This window comes from Lepisosteus platostomus, chromosome 1 (genome assembly GCF_059453375.1).
Source record: "Lepisosteus platostomus isolate fLepPlt1 chromosome 1, fLepPlt1.hap1, whole genome shotgun sequence".
Taxonomy (NCBI): Eukaryota; Metazoa; Chordata; class Actinopteri; order Semionotiformes; family Lepisosteidae; genus Lepisosteus; species Lepisosteus platostomus.
This window is the reverse complement of record NC_142611.1, coordinates 64,055,731-64,070,086: the sequence shown is the minus strand read 5'-3', so window position 1 is coordinate 64,070,086 and position 14,356 is coordinate 64,055,731. Positions and strand designations below refer to the sequence as shown.

Here is a 14,356-nt window from a genome sequence, read left to right as displayed (position 1 = left end):
TCTAAGGCACCCAGACCTCGATAGCCATCGGTATTCCCCCCTTCCTTGTTCAGTGTTAATTCTGCTCGGGTAAATGCTGTGCAGCAGGCTGGTCCTGACGAATTTAATACAGATCGGTGTTTTTTTGTCCCCGTATCCTGGCTAAATTCCACCATGGGCAGTACAGTCCCCTCTAACCCCCTGGAGCAACACTCTCTCCCACGCTGGTCTGTGTCACCCAGGTGGTGCTGCTCTTCAATGGGTCAGCTTCCTGGAAGTGAAGCGCTTTATGTTGGAGACTATGAAAAAGCATTTAGGAATCAGTAACATACATTCAGATATTTCTTTTAAAAAAATCTCTGAGCATCAGTTAATTCAAACGCTTGGAACTGATCAAAACGAGTCAGAGCGTCTTTAGTTTATTTCCTCTCTTTCTTGAGGGCTTTCGAGAACAGCGGCCGTTGTTGCGGTCGACGCACCTGAAGATTTAAAAACTCCCTTCGCTCCCCGCGCGAACTCGACTTCCGCCTGCTCGCGCACCGCGGAGACAGTCGGGGGCTGTGGAAGCAGCGGTTACCCTGACAACCCCGGGAGACCCTTTTTTGTTGTTGTTTTTTTATTTATTTTTAACACCGGGAGACCTCACGGAGCGGTCCTGGTCAGTGTAGATGTACCTACTCTGACCCTGAATTGTGTTTTGCATAGACAGATTAAAAAATAACTGAATCAGCCTTTGCCTATTGCACTTTTGTTTGTTTTTATATTATTCTCTCACTGTTTTTTATATTTAGTAACAGAATAAAAACAAGCCAGTGCCCTGCCCATATTAAGACGGAGAAATGACAGGAAGTAGTTTGGTCAAGTACCGGAAGTCTGTTTTGCTTTTTGCTTTTGCCTGTGTGCTTTCAGCAGCAAAGGTGTCACGAGTGTTACCTGTCTGGACACAGGGGAAGTCTATCTTTTACTTTATAACAAAGAAACAATACTAATATCCCACTGACTACTTCAGCAACGTCAGATCCGAAATAAGTGAAGCCCCCACTCTTAACGTCCTGGCTTTCGAATAGATATCGGTTTCTTCTTTAATTCCAGGCAGGAACAAATCGCGGTGCTGTAGTCTTCTCTGTGTCGCTGCTGGCTGGGCTATTACAATATTACCCCCTTTGTATTTCTTTTCAGATGTTTGTAGTTTCTGCAAAGTAAAATATATTTTGACGGAAGCCAGAAAGCCGAGCTCTCAGAGGAACACCTCCAAATAGAGGAAATCGCAGTAAAACCACAAATTAAAAAGCCGAACACAGCTGCCCAAAAAACAGCAACGCACCGAAACACAGGGCTGCAAAATAAAGCCTTTTTATTTTATTTATGTGATCGAGATAGAAAACAGTAATTATCACGGATGTACAAATTGGGGAAAAAAAGAGGGGAGGAAAAGAAACGGTTTCTAAAAATGCCAACGAGACTTAAATGCGATTTCAACACATTAATAAATCAGAAGGGTTACCAACAAGAACTGTTTACATGTAGCATAGCAAGAATGCTTAACTAAGACCATGAACGGCAATGAGAATATACGTGCTTTCTGGCAGACGTGACATGCAATTTCAATAGCTCGTCTAGACAAACAGATTTGTTACTGATAAACAATTTATTTTTTCGTCTGCTGAAGCTACATCCTCCCCCTGTGCGAAGACTCGGTGAGAGAATCTGCAGTTATTGCATAGTCGTTGAAGCTGCATTCACAAGAACAAACGAGAGTGGATTCACCGGCAAGTCCACAAAACCACCAGTAAAACAGGAAATATTGCCATTTGACTACACCAGGCTTGTGCATTTGCGATGAGAAAGGAAGCCAGGTTCCAGATTGTTTTGTAGACCATACAGATGTTTTATAATCACAAACCCTGCCACTGTTTCCAATTGACCTTGTGTTTGAAGTGTGCTGCAGAACCACAGGTGATCAACACAGCAGGGCTGTGCAGTCCTGGAGGGACAGTGATTCTGCTCCGCTGAAGAACTGTAGATCCAGTCGTTATTGGCTTAATTAGATCAAATTAACAGCTGTTCCAACACTGGCCCTCTAGTAATGCAAAGCCCTGCTCTACAGTGTTCCTATCAATGTAGAAACTGCCTTTTTAGACTTTGCGCGCACACACACACACTCCCACCCGAACAACCCCAAACACAGCAGAACTGTCCAGCGTCCCCAGTGTTTCAGGTCATAATTTAAACATCAGCCTTCCTGCCTGAGCGTCTGCATCTGGCCCTGCCTGCTGCTACACAAGCTGAACAGTCCAGACAGTGGCTGTTTGTGCCTCCTCCATTTTGTGCTCAGTGTTTTGCATCACCTCAGAACAAAGGTTGTGTTTAACATTCAATGAGTCCATATGAACACCATCACAATGGTACCAAATAACCATGCCACTAGCTCTTCAAAGATACAGATGGAGAACATAATTCTAGTCCAGACTGAACTCAGTAGCCACAGTCCCAGAGAATAAGGTTGAAGGCAGTGCCTACAGAAGAAATGGGTCTGTATGATGAAAAAGATAAATCTGGCTCCAGATCCATAAATGATCCATTTTCTAGGACTGCAGTCCTATTGATCACCAAACATTAAATTAAATGCCTGTCTTTTTAAACATATATCTTCAAATCTTCTTATTATACAGTGACTATATTACAAGACCCACGTATACACACAGAGAACACAGATTAAAAAACAACAAAACAAGACCTTTTTTTTTATAATCTCAGTATTATTCTACAAAGCCATCAGAAAAACCCATGAGCCAACATTGTTTCAGTTGCCACTAAAAAAAACAGAATTATCTTCATTATTATAATTAAACATCCTCAATACCTATATGAAACAAATGAAAACATTTACAAACCCCCGTGTTAAATTTTTAGATTAACTGTACAGACGCATCCCTAATGATGTAGGAGCACCCTGTGATGGTGTCAGAGGTCAGGGTTCACAGAGGTCACTGTGCAAGCTATGTAAAGGAACAGGAGAAAGAGGACACCATAGTATTCCAGTCTATCTGGGACGTGAGGGAGTTAGATTAAAAGAGGACTCAAGACCACCCCCAAAAAACAGGGAATGGAAGTCTGGGGCAAGTGATGCTGGTCAAGAAGAATCTCGGCTCCAGACAGCTTTCTTGACTATGCAGAGCATACAGTGGCGCAGTTAAGCTAATCACAAGGGAGGGCAGAGGTCCTCTGGCCGGCAGTTGAGGGGCTGTCACAACAGGAAAATCCGACTGCAGGGATAAACAGGAACAAGCAAGCTCTCCTCCACAATGTTTCTGCAAGGGTGGGGCAGCGGTGGGGCCTGAAAAGCGCTGGGCAGGCCCGTACCGACCATGTCGGGGGCCAATGGTGATGCTCAAGGGGCCACAGGAAGGAACCTTGGTTCCCAATTCTTCTGACCGATTCCTACTTGGCCACACCTTGTCACCTGACCACTGTGGCTCCGCCAGGCCCTGCCCCTTCTGTAAGGTGCTGGCACTCTAGTGTGGGATTCAAGCCCCATGGCGCCTCTTGCTAGACAGCGGTGAACTGTGATGCCGCAGGGGCCTGGCTCCTCCGCAGCAGCAGACTTCTCCACCGCCCGGACTTTAAGGGAGCGTCGTCACTGCAGTAATGTGTTCATAGCACTGTACCGTCCCAATCTGCTAACCAAAAACTGGAAGTCCAGCAAAAAAAAATGAAATGGGATTCCACCTGTGTTTAAATAAGCGATCAGAATTCTAGCTGGACCTTTAGGAGGAAAACAGCCCATAAGCTCAGACCCAGGGCAGCAGCAGTGAGACTCCATACAGGTTTCCCAAAGTTGAAAACTTAAGACTTGGCCAGAACTCCAGTCTCATATAAGGAAATGACTAACCATTTTACGTCATCTCAAAACTAAGAGACTCTAAAAGGCCACAAGGATGCTGCCAGACTGTATCAAACCCCGCACACCCAGGGCAGCTCTAACAGTCCATCCCACAAGCATCAGGGCCAGAGAGCACGCAAGCGTTACCATGTGCTTCTAATCTCCATCCAGTTACTTAATTGGTCTCCTTAAGTGAATACATAATTTGAAAATTAGGCCCCCTAACCCGTTTTCAAGTGTGAAGAGATGAAAGATAACTAAGTGGATTTGGAGTTAAGTGCCAACTGAAATTCTCAGCAGTTGAAAGTGTGTCAAGTTTAAGCCCGCAAATTATTTTGCTGAATTACACTGATGACAGTCCATTTGTAGTGGAGGTCTGAAGGCACTGGGGTCCCAGCAAGCGGACTTGGGACTTCTTTTAGGTCTTCACTTACTCCCTGTGAAATAAAAATAAGCTTTCGTTCTCCAGCCCTCATTCTAGCTAATAAAAGAGCAGGGGTCATCCTACATGTAGCACCTCCTATGAGAGCCAGACCTGGGCAGATCTAAACTCCCCAAGAGTTAGGTCAAGTCCGAGGGCATCATCTGGAGAAGTGCACTCCGATTTGACGGAGACTCCCAACTCCAAGCACAGGAACGCTGCCATCAGGAAGCAGGCCTGGGGCTTCTCCACGGCAGGAGACTCGGAATGAACAGAGGGAAGCACCAGTGGAGAAGGGAAACAACACCGCAGTTTTCAGCGTAGAAGAGCGGGGATCAGTGGGGCTTGTGAGAATGGTTCGAGCCCGCCCTGCTCCTTTGAGGTTTCAGTGCTTTTATCCGTTCTTGCCGGTACGGAGAAAACAATTACTTATAGCACCTAAAAATAAAACCCATCCTGCAGATTTATCTGAACTGCAGGAGGTTGTCCCTGAAAAATAAAAATAGTCCATTTCCTATAATTAAAAGAACAATAAACAAAATGAAATACTTATTACAACAGAAAATGTCTGTTTTAAGCTCTTAGGTGAAATGAAACAGCCAATTATATCAGAGCTTTATTAATATTAATCTTGGATTTGTTTTTACAGAACAAAAATGTGAAAAGAGCCATATTCTCCGTCAAAGTCTCTAGTTAAAACTGTACAGTTATCTCTATAAAATAAAGTTTTAATATAATTTATCTCTGTAATGAAAGATGAGGTTCTGGCCTTTAAATAAGAGATTCAAACAGTGACTATCGAGTACGAACAGTGATACCAGTCCAGAGTCAAGTTAAAAAAAAACTAAATTTAAAATGAACATGGGAAAAAATAAATCAGTCCTGTAACATGACACAGGAGCCACAGCTCAGGCCAGTCTGACCCTTGACCCCTGACCCCCTCACAATTTGTCTGACCTCCATCTCCTCCAATTGGTCAGAAACACACTGTAACATGAAATGTCAATAAAAAAAAAGTTCCACAGGTTTGTAAGGCAACAAGTTGTCCCATGTCTTGAAATGAGATTTTCGGATTTCCTCACTTAACACCGCATGCACATCTACACACGTGCACAGTCTCACATATACGTACAGATCTGTATACGTGTGGACGCCGCATGTGATTTATTTGCACCAGTACTCAAACAGAATACATCATCGGAGTTTTGCAAAGTAAAAATAATAAAAATAAATAAATCTCAGTTTAGGTAGCAGGTGTAGCCAGTGCGTGTACACTGTCAGGCCAGTGGGGGCACTGTGAATGAGAGTGGTCTCAATACTGGCATAGAGTGGAGGGGGGGGAGGGTTGCCATTCAATTCCAGTGCCATCCCGCCCCCCTGCACCATGGACACAGACTGGCAGGGATGGGGATAACAAGGCCGAACTGGTGTGAGCTAAGAGGAGGAGGACAGAGTTCATCACTGCAGCGCCCTGCATCCTTACCTCCAGCAGGAGGGGCGTATCATTTAAACCGACTGGTGTCGGAGCCTCTCTCTGGGGAGAGGCCAGAATCCCCGGGCGGCGGGATCCCGTTCTGAAAAGCGCCGGCCGCCACCGCTGTCTGGCGACAGACTCACAGCAATCGCCCCATGGCAGACCGAGCGGACTGATGGTAAATATACGGCCAGGACGACGACCGTGGAAAGAGCCCTTGACCAGCCCTCCGGTCACAGCTGGGTTTGGGGAGATGAAATACAACGCTGACAGCTGAAGGAGGGCAACAGGAACTCCAAGACAAGATCTCAGATTTTGAAACTATAATCGCATTTCCTGTCTGTCCCAAACCAATGCTCCTCCTTGTGCAGTTGTGGACAGTGAAACCCTTCTCCATGGGCGGCAGGCAGCCCCATGGCTGTGTCAGGGGACTCCTCCAGCTCCCCAGTCTCCACAGAAACATCTGAGAGCTCCCACACAGGGTGCACAACACCCCTAAAGCCCTAGCAATCCCCCCTTCGGACCCCAGAAGAACATGGGGCTGGAGGAAAAGAGGTCAAGCAGGGAAAGTCATAATTATTTATATACACGTATACAAAAAAAAATTAAGTTAAATTTTAAAATATAAAAAAAACAAATAAAATCCTGTCTCTGGGAAGGAGAGGAGGAGACTCGGGAAGGAAGTGGGATATCAAGAAGATCAACTGCCACAGATAGCCTGTGCCAAATAATCCGAGATGCTTCCCTTCCTCTTGGATGCTCCTAGCTCCAAACCCAAGAATTCCCTCCCCAGCCAAAGTCTTCAGGAGCAAGTCCCAGAATCTGGTGCACCAAACTGAGGTGCAGCAGACGGGATCCAGGGTCTTCCAAGTGTACCCAGGTGTGCCAGAGTATGTCCAGGTATACCCGGGTGTGCCAAGGTAAGTACAGGTGTACCCAGGTGTGTACAGGTACACCCAGCTGCAGTGCTTCAGTGGCTGGTGATGGGGTGGGGGTGCTCTACATGTTGTAGGCCACGTAGATGGGGTCGAGCTGGTCGGCCAAGAAGCTGTCTCGCAGGTGCATGCGCTGCTTCTCCCCACGGGAGTTGATGGGGATGACGCCCGGGTCGACCACCACCACCACGCCCACGATCAGGTGGTGCTCCTCCAGGACCACGTTGGTCACCAGCGGCACCAGGTCCAGCGCCTCCTGCTCCGAGCCGCACAGCTCCGACACCACCACCAGCAGATTGGTCCAGGTGAACACCGCACTGGGGTTGGGGGGGGGGGGGGGGGGGGGAGAAGCACAGTGAGGGTCAGAGGCAGACAGGCAAGAGATGGGTACGAGACAGAGTGACGGGGATCAGAGTGAGACAGCAGCAGCTCAGTACGCACTCTCTGGTCACAGTAAAGAGTAAACTGCTCTGTGAATAATGGTCTATATGTTGTGGGTGTTCTAGGCAAATGTCCTATGATGTATTTGTATTGTAAATGTATGCAGATGTAGTACCCCTTAGCAACACTGTAATTTACCTGATGTGCCAATAAAGCTGTTTGAATTCGAAGCCACAGAGAGAGAGTGAGAGAGTGATGGGGGATCAGAGTGAGACGAAGCCAGAGAGAGTGATGGGGGATCTGAGAGAGTCTAAGAAGCATAAAGATGAAGCAAACCAGACAGTCTGTATTGAGAGCAGGAAAAAAAAACAGCACCAGTATGCTGGACTGGGGACCTGACGGATTCATAGTGCAGCGTGCCCCCTCACCTCTCGGCGATGCTGCGGTGAGCGCGGGACACAGAGGTCTCGATGTCAATGGGGTGGTACCTCAGCCCACGCAGTTCCAGTGTCTCATCCAGAGAGCCCACCACAAAGAGCGCATCATGGCGATCTGACACACACAGGACAGGCTTCAGTCATACGGTGGACTTCAGTTATAATAAACGATTAGTCAGAATGCAAGTAACAACAATTAATAATTGCTTACACTTATATAGTGCTTTTCTGGACACTCCACTCAAAGCGCTTTACAGGTGACAAGTGACATCATACAGACTGACTTGCAGCCACTGATTATTTGGTGAGCATGTATAGACTGATTGTGTGACATCAATGAAAAATGGTTAATAATTGACCACTGTGTTCAAGCTGACCTCCACTGGCATCCAGCAGCTCGGTCCTCCTGACGAAGCCCAGGTACCCTGTGCGCGCCCACAGTGTCTGGGTGTCCCCGAAACTCAGCCTGGTGTTGAAGTGGTCAGCCTGCAGGCTCTCATCCCCGTAGATCGTGTAGTAACCACTGGCGCTGTGGGGGCTGTTCACCCAGATCTGGCACAGAGAGAGGAGCAGAGACAGAGCTGCATTGTGGGAAGTTCTCCCAGAATTCCTACTCCTGCCAGAGTCAGACCAGTGAGGAAATTCAAGAGAGCAGCAGCCCAGTATGTGATCTCCTGTCTCAGCCTGACGATAAGAGAATGAAACTCTCCAATAATAATAATAAACTTTATTTTATATGGCAACTTTAAAAGGTGGCTTCTCAAAGTCCTTTACAGAATGGGAACAGCAACAACAACAATTAAAAATAAACAATAAAAATACACAAGATAAACACAATGAGAATACACAGAGAAGACAGTAGATGGGGGTAACTAAATACAGTAGCAGAGGGGTAAGGGATGGAACCAGTTAAGTAAAGGCTCTACTAAAGAAGGTTTTCAGTCTGGATTTGAAGGAGTTTAGAGAAGGTGACTCTCCCATATCCTTGGGGAGTGAGCTCCAGAGATTGGGGGCATCACAGGAGAAGGCCCTGTCACCCATAGAATATAGATGGGCTCAGGGGACAGTTAGGAGACCAGAATTAGAGTGAAGGTTGCGAGATGTGGAGCAGGGCAATAATAGCTCAGACAGGTACTGAGGTGCCAAGGCAAGCAGAGCCTTATAGGTGAGCAAGAGTATTTTGAAGTCAACTAGAAACCTGGCAGAAAGCCAGCGCGAGGGCTCCAGGACTAGAGTAGAAGTTGGAAGTTGGAAGAAGTTGGAGAGAAGGGAACCAGAAAAGTTCGACAAGCAGAGAAGAGGTGTGGGAATGATATGAGTTATGGAGAGAATGTGATGCCGGATGCGGTCGATCTTTGAGCTAAAGAAATCTAAGAATGTGTTGCAGAGTTGCGATGAGGCAGGTAATGTGGTGGGGCAGTTTGGCTTGGCTTTTGATGGTGGAGAAAAGATGCCTGGGGTTGTTATGGTAATTTTCAATGATGTGACAGAAGTAGGCAGATCTAGCAAACTCTATCGTATCCTTATATTCAGACAAGTAATCTTTCCAAAAGCCTGATAATGTTTATTTAGGCCAGAAAGATGCCACCTACGCTCAAGTTTCCGGGACACTGCCTTTGTAGACTGAAGATGGTCAGTGTACCAGGGGCGGAGAAAGAAAAAGAGATGGTGCGAGTTTTTAAAGGAGCAAAGGTGTCAAGGGTAGATAAAGGAGCGTGATTAAGCAAATGTATTTTGTCCTCTAGAGGGTCAGAGGAAGAGAAACAAGATAAGGAGGAGAGAACAGAATTAGCTAACCTAGGCTGATCAATTGAACGCCAGTTGCGGAAATTTACAGAGCGTGAGGGGGAAGTGTTAGAAACGGGTAATTCCAGATTGAAAAGAATAGCTAAGTGGTCAGAGAGGCCTAGATCAAGGGCAGAGCAATGGGAGACAAAATAGTCATTTGCAATTATTAAGTCTAGGGTGTGTCCTTTGTTATGTATAAGGCTACGATCAAACTGAGTTGCATAAAAAAGCATCCCAACAGAGCTAGAAAATCCTTAGCCAAACTGGAAGACCTTGAGTCAATGTGTATATTAAAAGTCAATAATGTTTATGTGTTGTCGGTTGATGTCTAATGCTGTTTTTGTTTTTACTGAATAGGTCTGTAAATGTTGCATTAATTGTTTCTAAATTGGCAACACTAATTCTGCGGTCATGCCAATAAAGCTCTTTGAATTTGAGAAAGGGAGGTGATGGAGAGAAGGTTTTAGTATATGGTGATTGCTAGGGAAATTCATGACCAGACAGATCCCACCATCCCTTCTGGCATTAAGCGAGACTAATAATCCTACAGTAGCCACAGGAAAGTGTTTGTGTGGTCTGCCTCAACACAAAGCCAGCCTGCCTCCACACCCTCCCCCAGGACCCCCAGGCGTTTCCCTGTGCCCCCACCTCCCACAAGTGCATCCCCGTCTCACCTCCCCCAGGTGGGAATCCCCCACCGGGCCGCGGGTCTCCGTGTTCACGATCACCACCCTCACGCCAGGCAGGATCTGCAGAAGACAGACGCAGACAGAAGGACCGTGAGGCCTTGCATGTGTGAGGAATCGGGGGGGCAGCACGGACAGCGGAGCTTGCAGACTTACCGTCCCAGACTCTGTGAGGGGCAGGCTCTGAGGGGCTCCCCTCTCCACCAGACGGACCCTGGAGACAGAAGAGAGAGGGGTGGGGAGGTGGGAGGGGATCAGTAATGAGAGAGAAAGAAAGACAGAAAGAAAGATCAGCAGATTAGGTGAGCACACCTTTAAGAGCCTGTACAAGACTCCTTTACATATTTCTACAACACTAGTGCAATATTCCATGAATATATATACTAAGGGTGTACGGTACATACAGCATGGTCCCAGTCATGAGAAACAGGGGATGTTGGGTGACCTGTAAGATGAACTGGGCTGCAGTGCTCTAGGACTAGGGGTAGGCAGTGTACACACACAAACACACAAACACACAAACACACAAACACACAAACACACAAACACACAAACACCAGCTGCACTCCTGAGCTCCAATCCCCAGGTCCTGCAGCCTGGAGTGGAGTGTGTGGTTTCCCAGGACAGGGGGGGGAAGGGGTGGACGTACCTGTCATGCCTCAGTGACTTCATATCCACATACACAGTGGAGGGGTCCGGCCCAGTCGTGCCCTGTGCCCACAGACGGAGAGAGGTGTCAGCAATTCAGACTCTGTAGGGTCCTGTGCACAACCTGGAATACTTCCTCTCCTGTGCACAGTGCACTTTAGTGGACTAAGACAGAATTCCCTTACCGTGCTTTAATTTCACACCTCGGATAAAGCATCCCTATGCAAATACAAAGCACCTATACAGTAGTGTCCCCATACAGAGTATTCTGGCCCTGAGTATTATTGAGTATAGAGTATAGTTCCCCATTCTAAACACACTGGGTTTGTATAGTCCCTACAAGCTGACAGGGCCTCTACACATAGTCCTCTCCGTACAGTGCAGTGTACTTACAAAGGTCTCTGTAAATCACGGTCCCTCTCATAGCATCTGATGCTACTATTACATATCTTAGAAAGTGTAAAGTGCCCTCTATCGTGTACAGTTCCATGAAAAAGTGTTCTCCCCCTTGATTTTCCAAATCTTTGCATATTTTCACCCCTGAATGCTCATGTGAGATTCAGGTGAGGCCTAGTGATGTATAAAGGAAGCACGAGAGCAGAAGTAACAGCAGCGTCTGGTGCTCGTTTCATTTATGTCACGAACAAGGTCATGCCGACGCCCCCTCAGCTGACCTGCAGGCAGATGGCCAGGTTGACCCGGGACCCGAAGGAGGTGCTGACGGCGCGGGGAGACAGGCCCAGGTCCTTGAAGAGCTTGGAGAAGGACTGGCTCAGCACCAGGCGGGGGCGCTCCTCGGCCACAACCACGCAGCTCCGCACACAGGAGAGGTTCACCCCCCGGGCCTGGAGGGATGAGGCAGAGGGGCAAGAGAGCGAGATTCAGATGAGGGTGCAAGAATCTGGGAGGCTGTGAAACGGCTCATATCTAGGATGCTCATCAGCTCCAGGGGGCCTCACGGGTGCAAGTAGTGGCGAAGTAACGCGCAACAGAGCAGCTGCTGACCTTCAGAGACTCCGTCTGGGTGCCCAGGCCCTTCGTGCACATCTCCATGACGGAGTAGGAGCAGAAGGTGTCCCGGATGCGGTGCTGGCTGAGCGTGGAGAGCCACAGCGCCAGGTTCCCCTCCAGCTCCATCGGGGGGATAAGGATGGACTGGTGTCCCGCGTAGACACTGCCGAAAGTGCATTAAAATGCCCAGTTGACCAGATCTCTCACACAGACACCACGTAGAAGACACACACATATTCAGCACCCCCCTTCATTTAGGCATGTTTTGTGTTGTAATTGCAGCATCAAAATTTTGTCTTCACAAAAACGCAGTTAGCACTTTTAGTTTTGCCATGATAAATCGGTTTTAAAATGATGGCACTGCTTTACAGATCTTATTCATTCTCTGTGATTTGCAGTGTTATTCGTACTGCGCTTTGATACACTGGATATTGGTGACATTTAAAATATGTAATAACCTTTACCCTGTGTGTGGACTGCATTTGAGAAATAGCCTCCACAAAGACAGTAACTTGTGAAAGAGCAACTCTCAGTGTGGAACTACACAGGGCGTAGCCAGGAGAAGAGCGCAGAGACCATTCTTTTCTGCTCTGCGTCCGCCCCGTCTGGAGTCTGGGGGAGTGAAAGAGGAAGAGGACCACAGATGTGCGTGGCCGTGTCAGTTGGCTGGGGCTCATTACCTGCACAGGCACCAGAGCACGAAGCCCAGGCCGCAGTAGGGGTCCAGACAGATGGCGATCTGCCGCGAGGAGTACAGCTCGCACTGCAGCTTGATGGAACGGCACAGCGCACTGACCGCGGCGTGGGAGATCTGGACACACCAGGCAGGACAGAGACGGGGGAGAGAGGAAGAGTGAGATGGTGACTGCAGGTCAAAGGGGGATCAGGAGAGAGGAGGGGGGTGTGAGAGAGAGAGAGCAGAGTGCCTCTGATGTGCGGACAGCGGTACCTTGACTCCAGTCAGCATGCCGGTGGTAGACACGCTGAAGTCCAGGTAGGCCATCATCTCGGCTGTGGGGGGTCTGTAAATCTGGGGCGGGCGTCGCCGGGGCAGATCGTCTTGTGGAGAAACGGAGCGAGAGATTAACATACCGTTACAGAACGATCGGAGTAATGTTTGCAAGCAAGACCAGAAAAGAGCTCCTGTTTCAATCAAACAGTCACACGTACTAGATCGTCCTCTGCTGAATATTTTCACTATACTTCACAAGGGCCCACCCAGCTTTGCTAAGCACAGACTGCAATTCGTGCCCAACTACCCACCCAGCACACCTTCACATGCAGGAAAAAAAGGCAGAAGGAGATGGAGACCGAGCCCCACAGCCCTGGGCAGCAGGCTGACCTGTGTCGATGATCGTGGGCCAGGTCTTGATGTTCACGGCAGCGGCAGCTTCCTTGGATCGCAGGGTCTTCATCAGGACCTGGGTGGTCAAGATGCAGGCGGCCTTGCTGACCTGCCGGAGAGAGGGAGAGGGTGACCAAGGGATGGAGCAGGGGAGGGGCGAGCACGAGAGGGGGGGGGGGGGATCATCACTAGACATGGGTCCACGCGCTTTTGCAAACACAGCCCAGAGAGCTTTGAGACTGCGTTGGCCACTATTTCGCAATCCGAGTCCTGCCTGTTCCTGTTCCACCAGCAACCATCCATCCAGCTCCAACTTGCTCATGACCACATCGGTCACTACAGGCATTTTCACATGCTGCTTGTGGCAGCAGCAGCAGCGGGTGAGGTGCAACAGGCAGATCGCACCTTGACGAACAAGGACAGAACGTCAAAATTATGTGAATGACATCATTAAACGTATCTGAACCCGCACGTGTTTATGGATGCCAATCTGTGTATCGGGAGCAGCGCCAACTCCACGCCCACGCAGGACACAGGCGCGGGCCGGCGGGCACACTCACGTCGATGATCATGCGCACGGTCGGCAGGGTGGCGGCCAGGTTCTGGGGGTGGGGTGGGCGCACCGTCACCGGGATACAGCCGGCGTACAAGCAGCCATAGAAGGAGGCGATGAGGTCGATGCCTGGAGAAGAGGGAGAGCACAAGAGAGTCAGGCCCAGAGAGGGGATGAAGATGAGAGGGGAAAATTCCTGCAGGGAAGCGTCCTTCCGCCGCTCATCTCCCTCACCCCCAGATCTCTACGCCCCCTCAAGGCTGAGGGCAGGAGCAGCACCCCCTCCCCCACTAGAGCACCTCGCTATTCTACGCGCCTGCACGAAGAGAAGGCCTCGGTGTGCGCACCCCCACGGCCACGGGGCACGAGGAGGTCCAACGATGGGCCCAGGGGTGCACACCAAGTTGGGGGGGCGGCTGAGCTGAGAAACCCCCCAGCCCTCGGGCCACCTGCTCGGGGTCACGTGGATGTCTCTGGGGGGGCTGAACAGTGAGGGCGCAGGCCGGCAGGAGGTGGGGAGACGTACCAGGAGGGTACAGCAGCACCACGTTGTCTCCAGTGTTGATGCTGCCCCTCTCCATCAGGGCCGCCGCGATCTTCTCCGCGCGCTTGTGCAGCTGGACACAGGTGGCCGTACTGACCGCCGCTCCCTGAGCGAGGGAGAGAGGGACAGTGGAGGAGACGGAAAGAGAGAGGAAGGAGAGACTGAGACAGGAAGCCAGAGGGTGGGCACAGACAAGTTTGTTCATATAGAGGTGTCTGTGGCTGAGCTGAGGAAGCAATGTTACTGGTTCAGCCAGTTACAGACACTACCG

General features: G+C 49.2%; 1 protein-coding gene across 4 annotated transcripts in view; it reads right to left on the bottom strand.

Moving 5' to 3' along the window:
* Nucleotides 1–4,886: 4,886 nt before the first annotated feature.
* LOC148678417 (disco-interacting protein 2 homolog B-A) overlaps nt 4,887–14,356 on the bottom strand; it is a 62,693-nt gene continuing 53,223 nt past the window's right edge. For all 4 annotated transcript variants that reach the window (XM_088633499.1, XM_088633500.1, XM_088633501.1 and 1 more), the window contains 13 exons: nt 14,068–14,191; nt 13,549–13,670; nt 12,986–13,097; nt 12,593–12,702; nt 12,324–12,454; nt 11,638–11,806; nt 11,307–11,477; nt 10,634–10,695; nt 10,141–10,198; nt 9,973–10,047; nt 7,888–8,062; nt 7,502–7,625; nt 4,887–7,009 (listed from right to left, as the gene is read on the bottom strand). In XM_088633499.1, the coding sequence (XP_088489625.1) occupies nt 6,757–7,009; nt 7,502–7,625; nt 7,888–8,062; nt 9,973–10,047; nt 10,141–10,198; nt 10,634–10,695; nt 11,307–11,477; nt 11,638–11,806; nt 12,324–12,454; nt 12,593–12,702; nt 12,986–13,097; nt 13,549–13,670; nt 14,068–14,191 (1,686 nt within the window). In that variant the 3' untranslated portion in view covers nt 4,887–6,756. The remainder of the gene's footprint in view (nt 7,010–7,501; nt 7,626–7,887; nt 8,063–9,972; nt 10,048–10,140; nt 10,199–10,633; nt 10,696–11,306; nt 11,478–11,637; nt 11,807–12,323; nt 12,455–12,592; nt 12,703–12,985; nt 13,098–13,548; nt 13,671–14,067; nt 14,192–14,356) is intronic.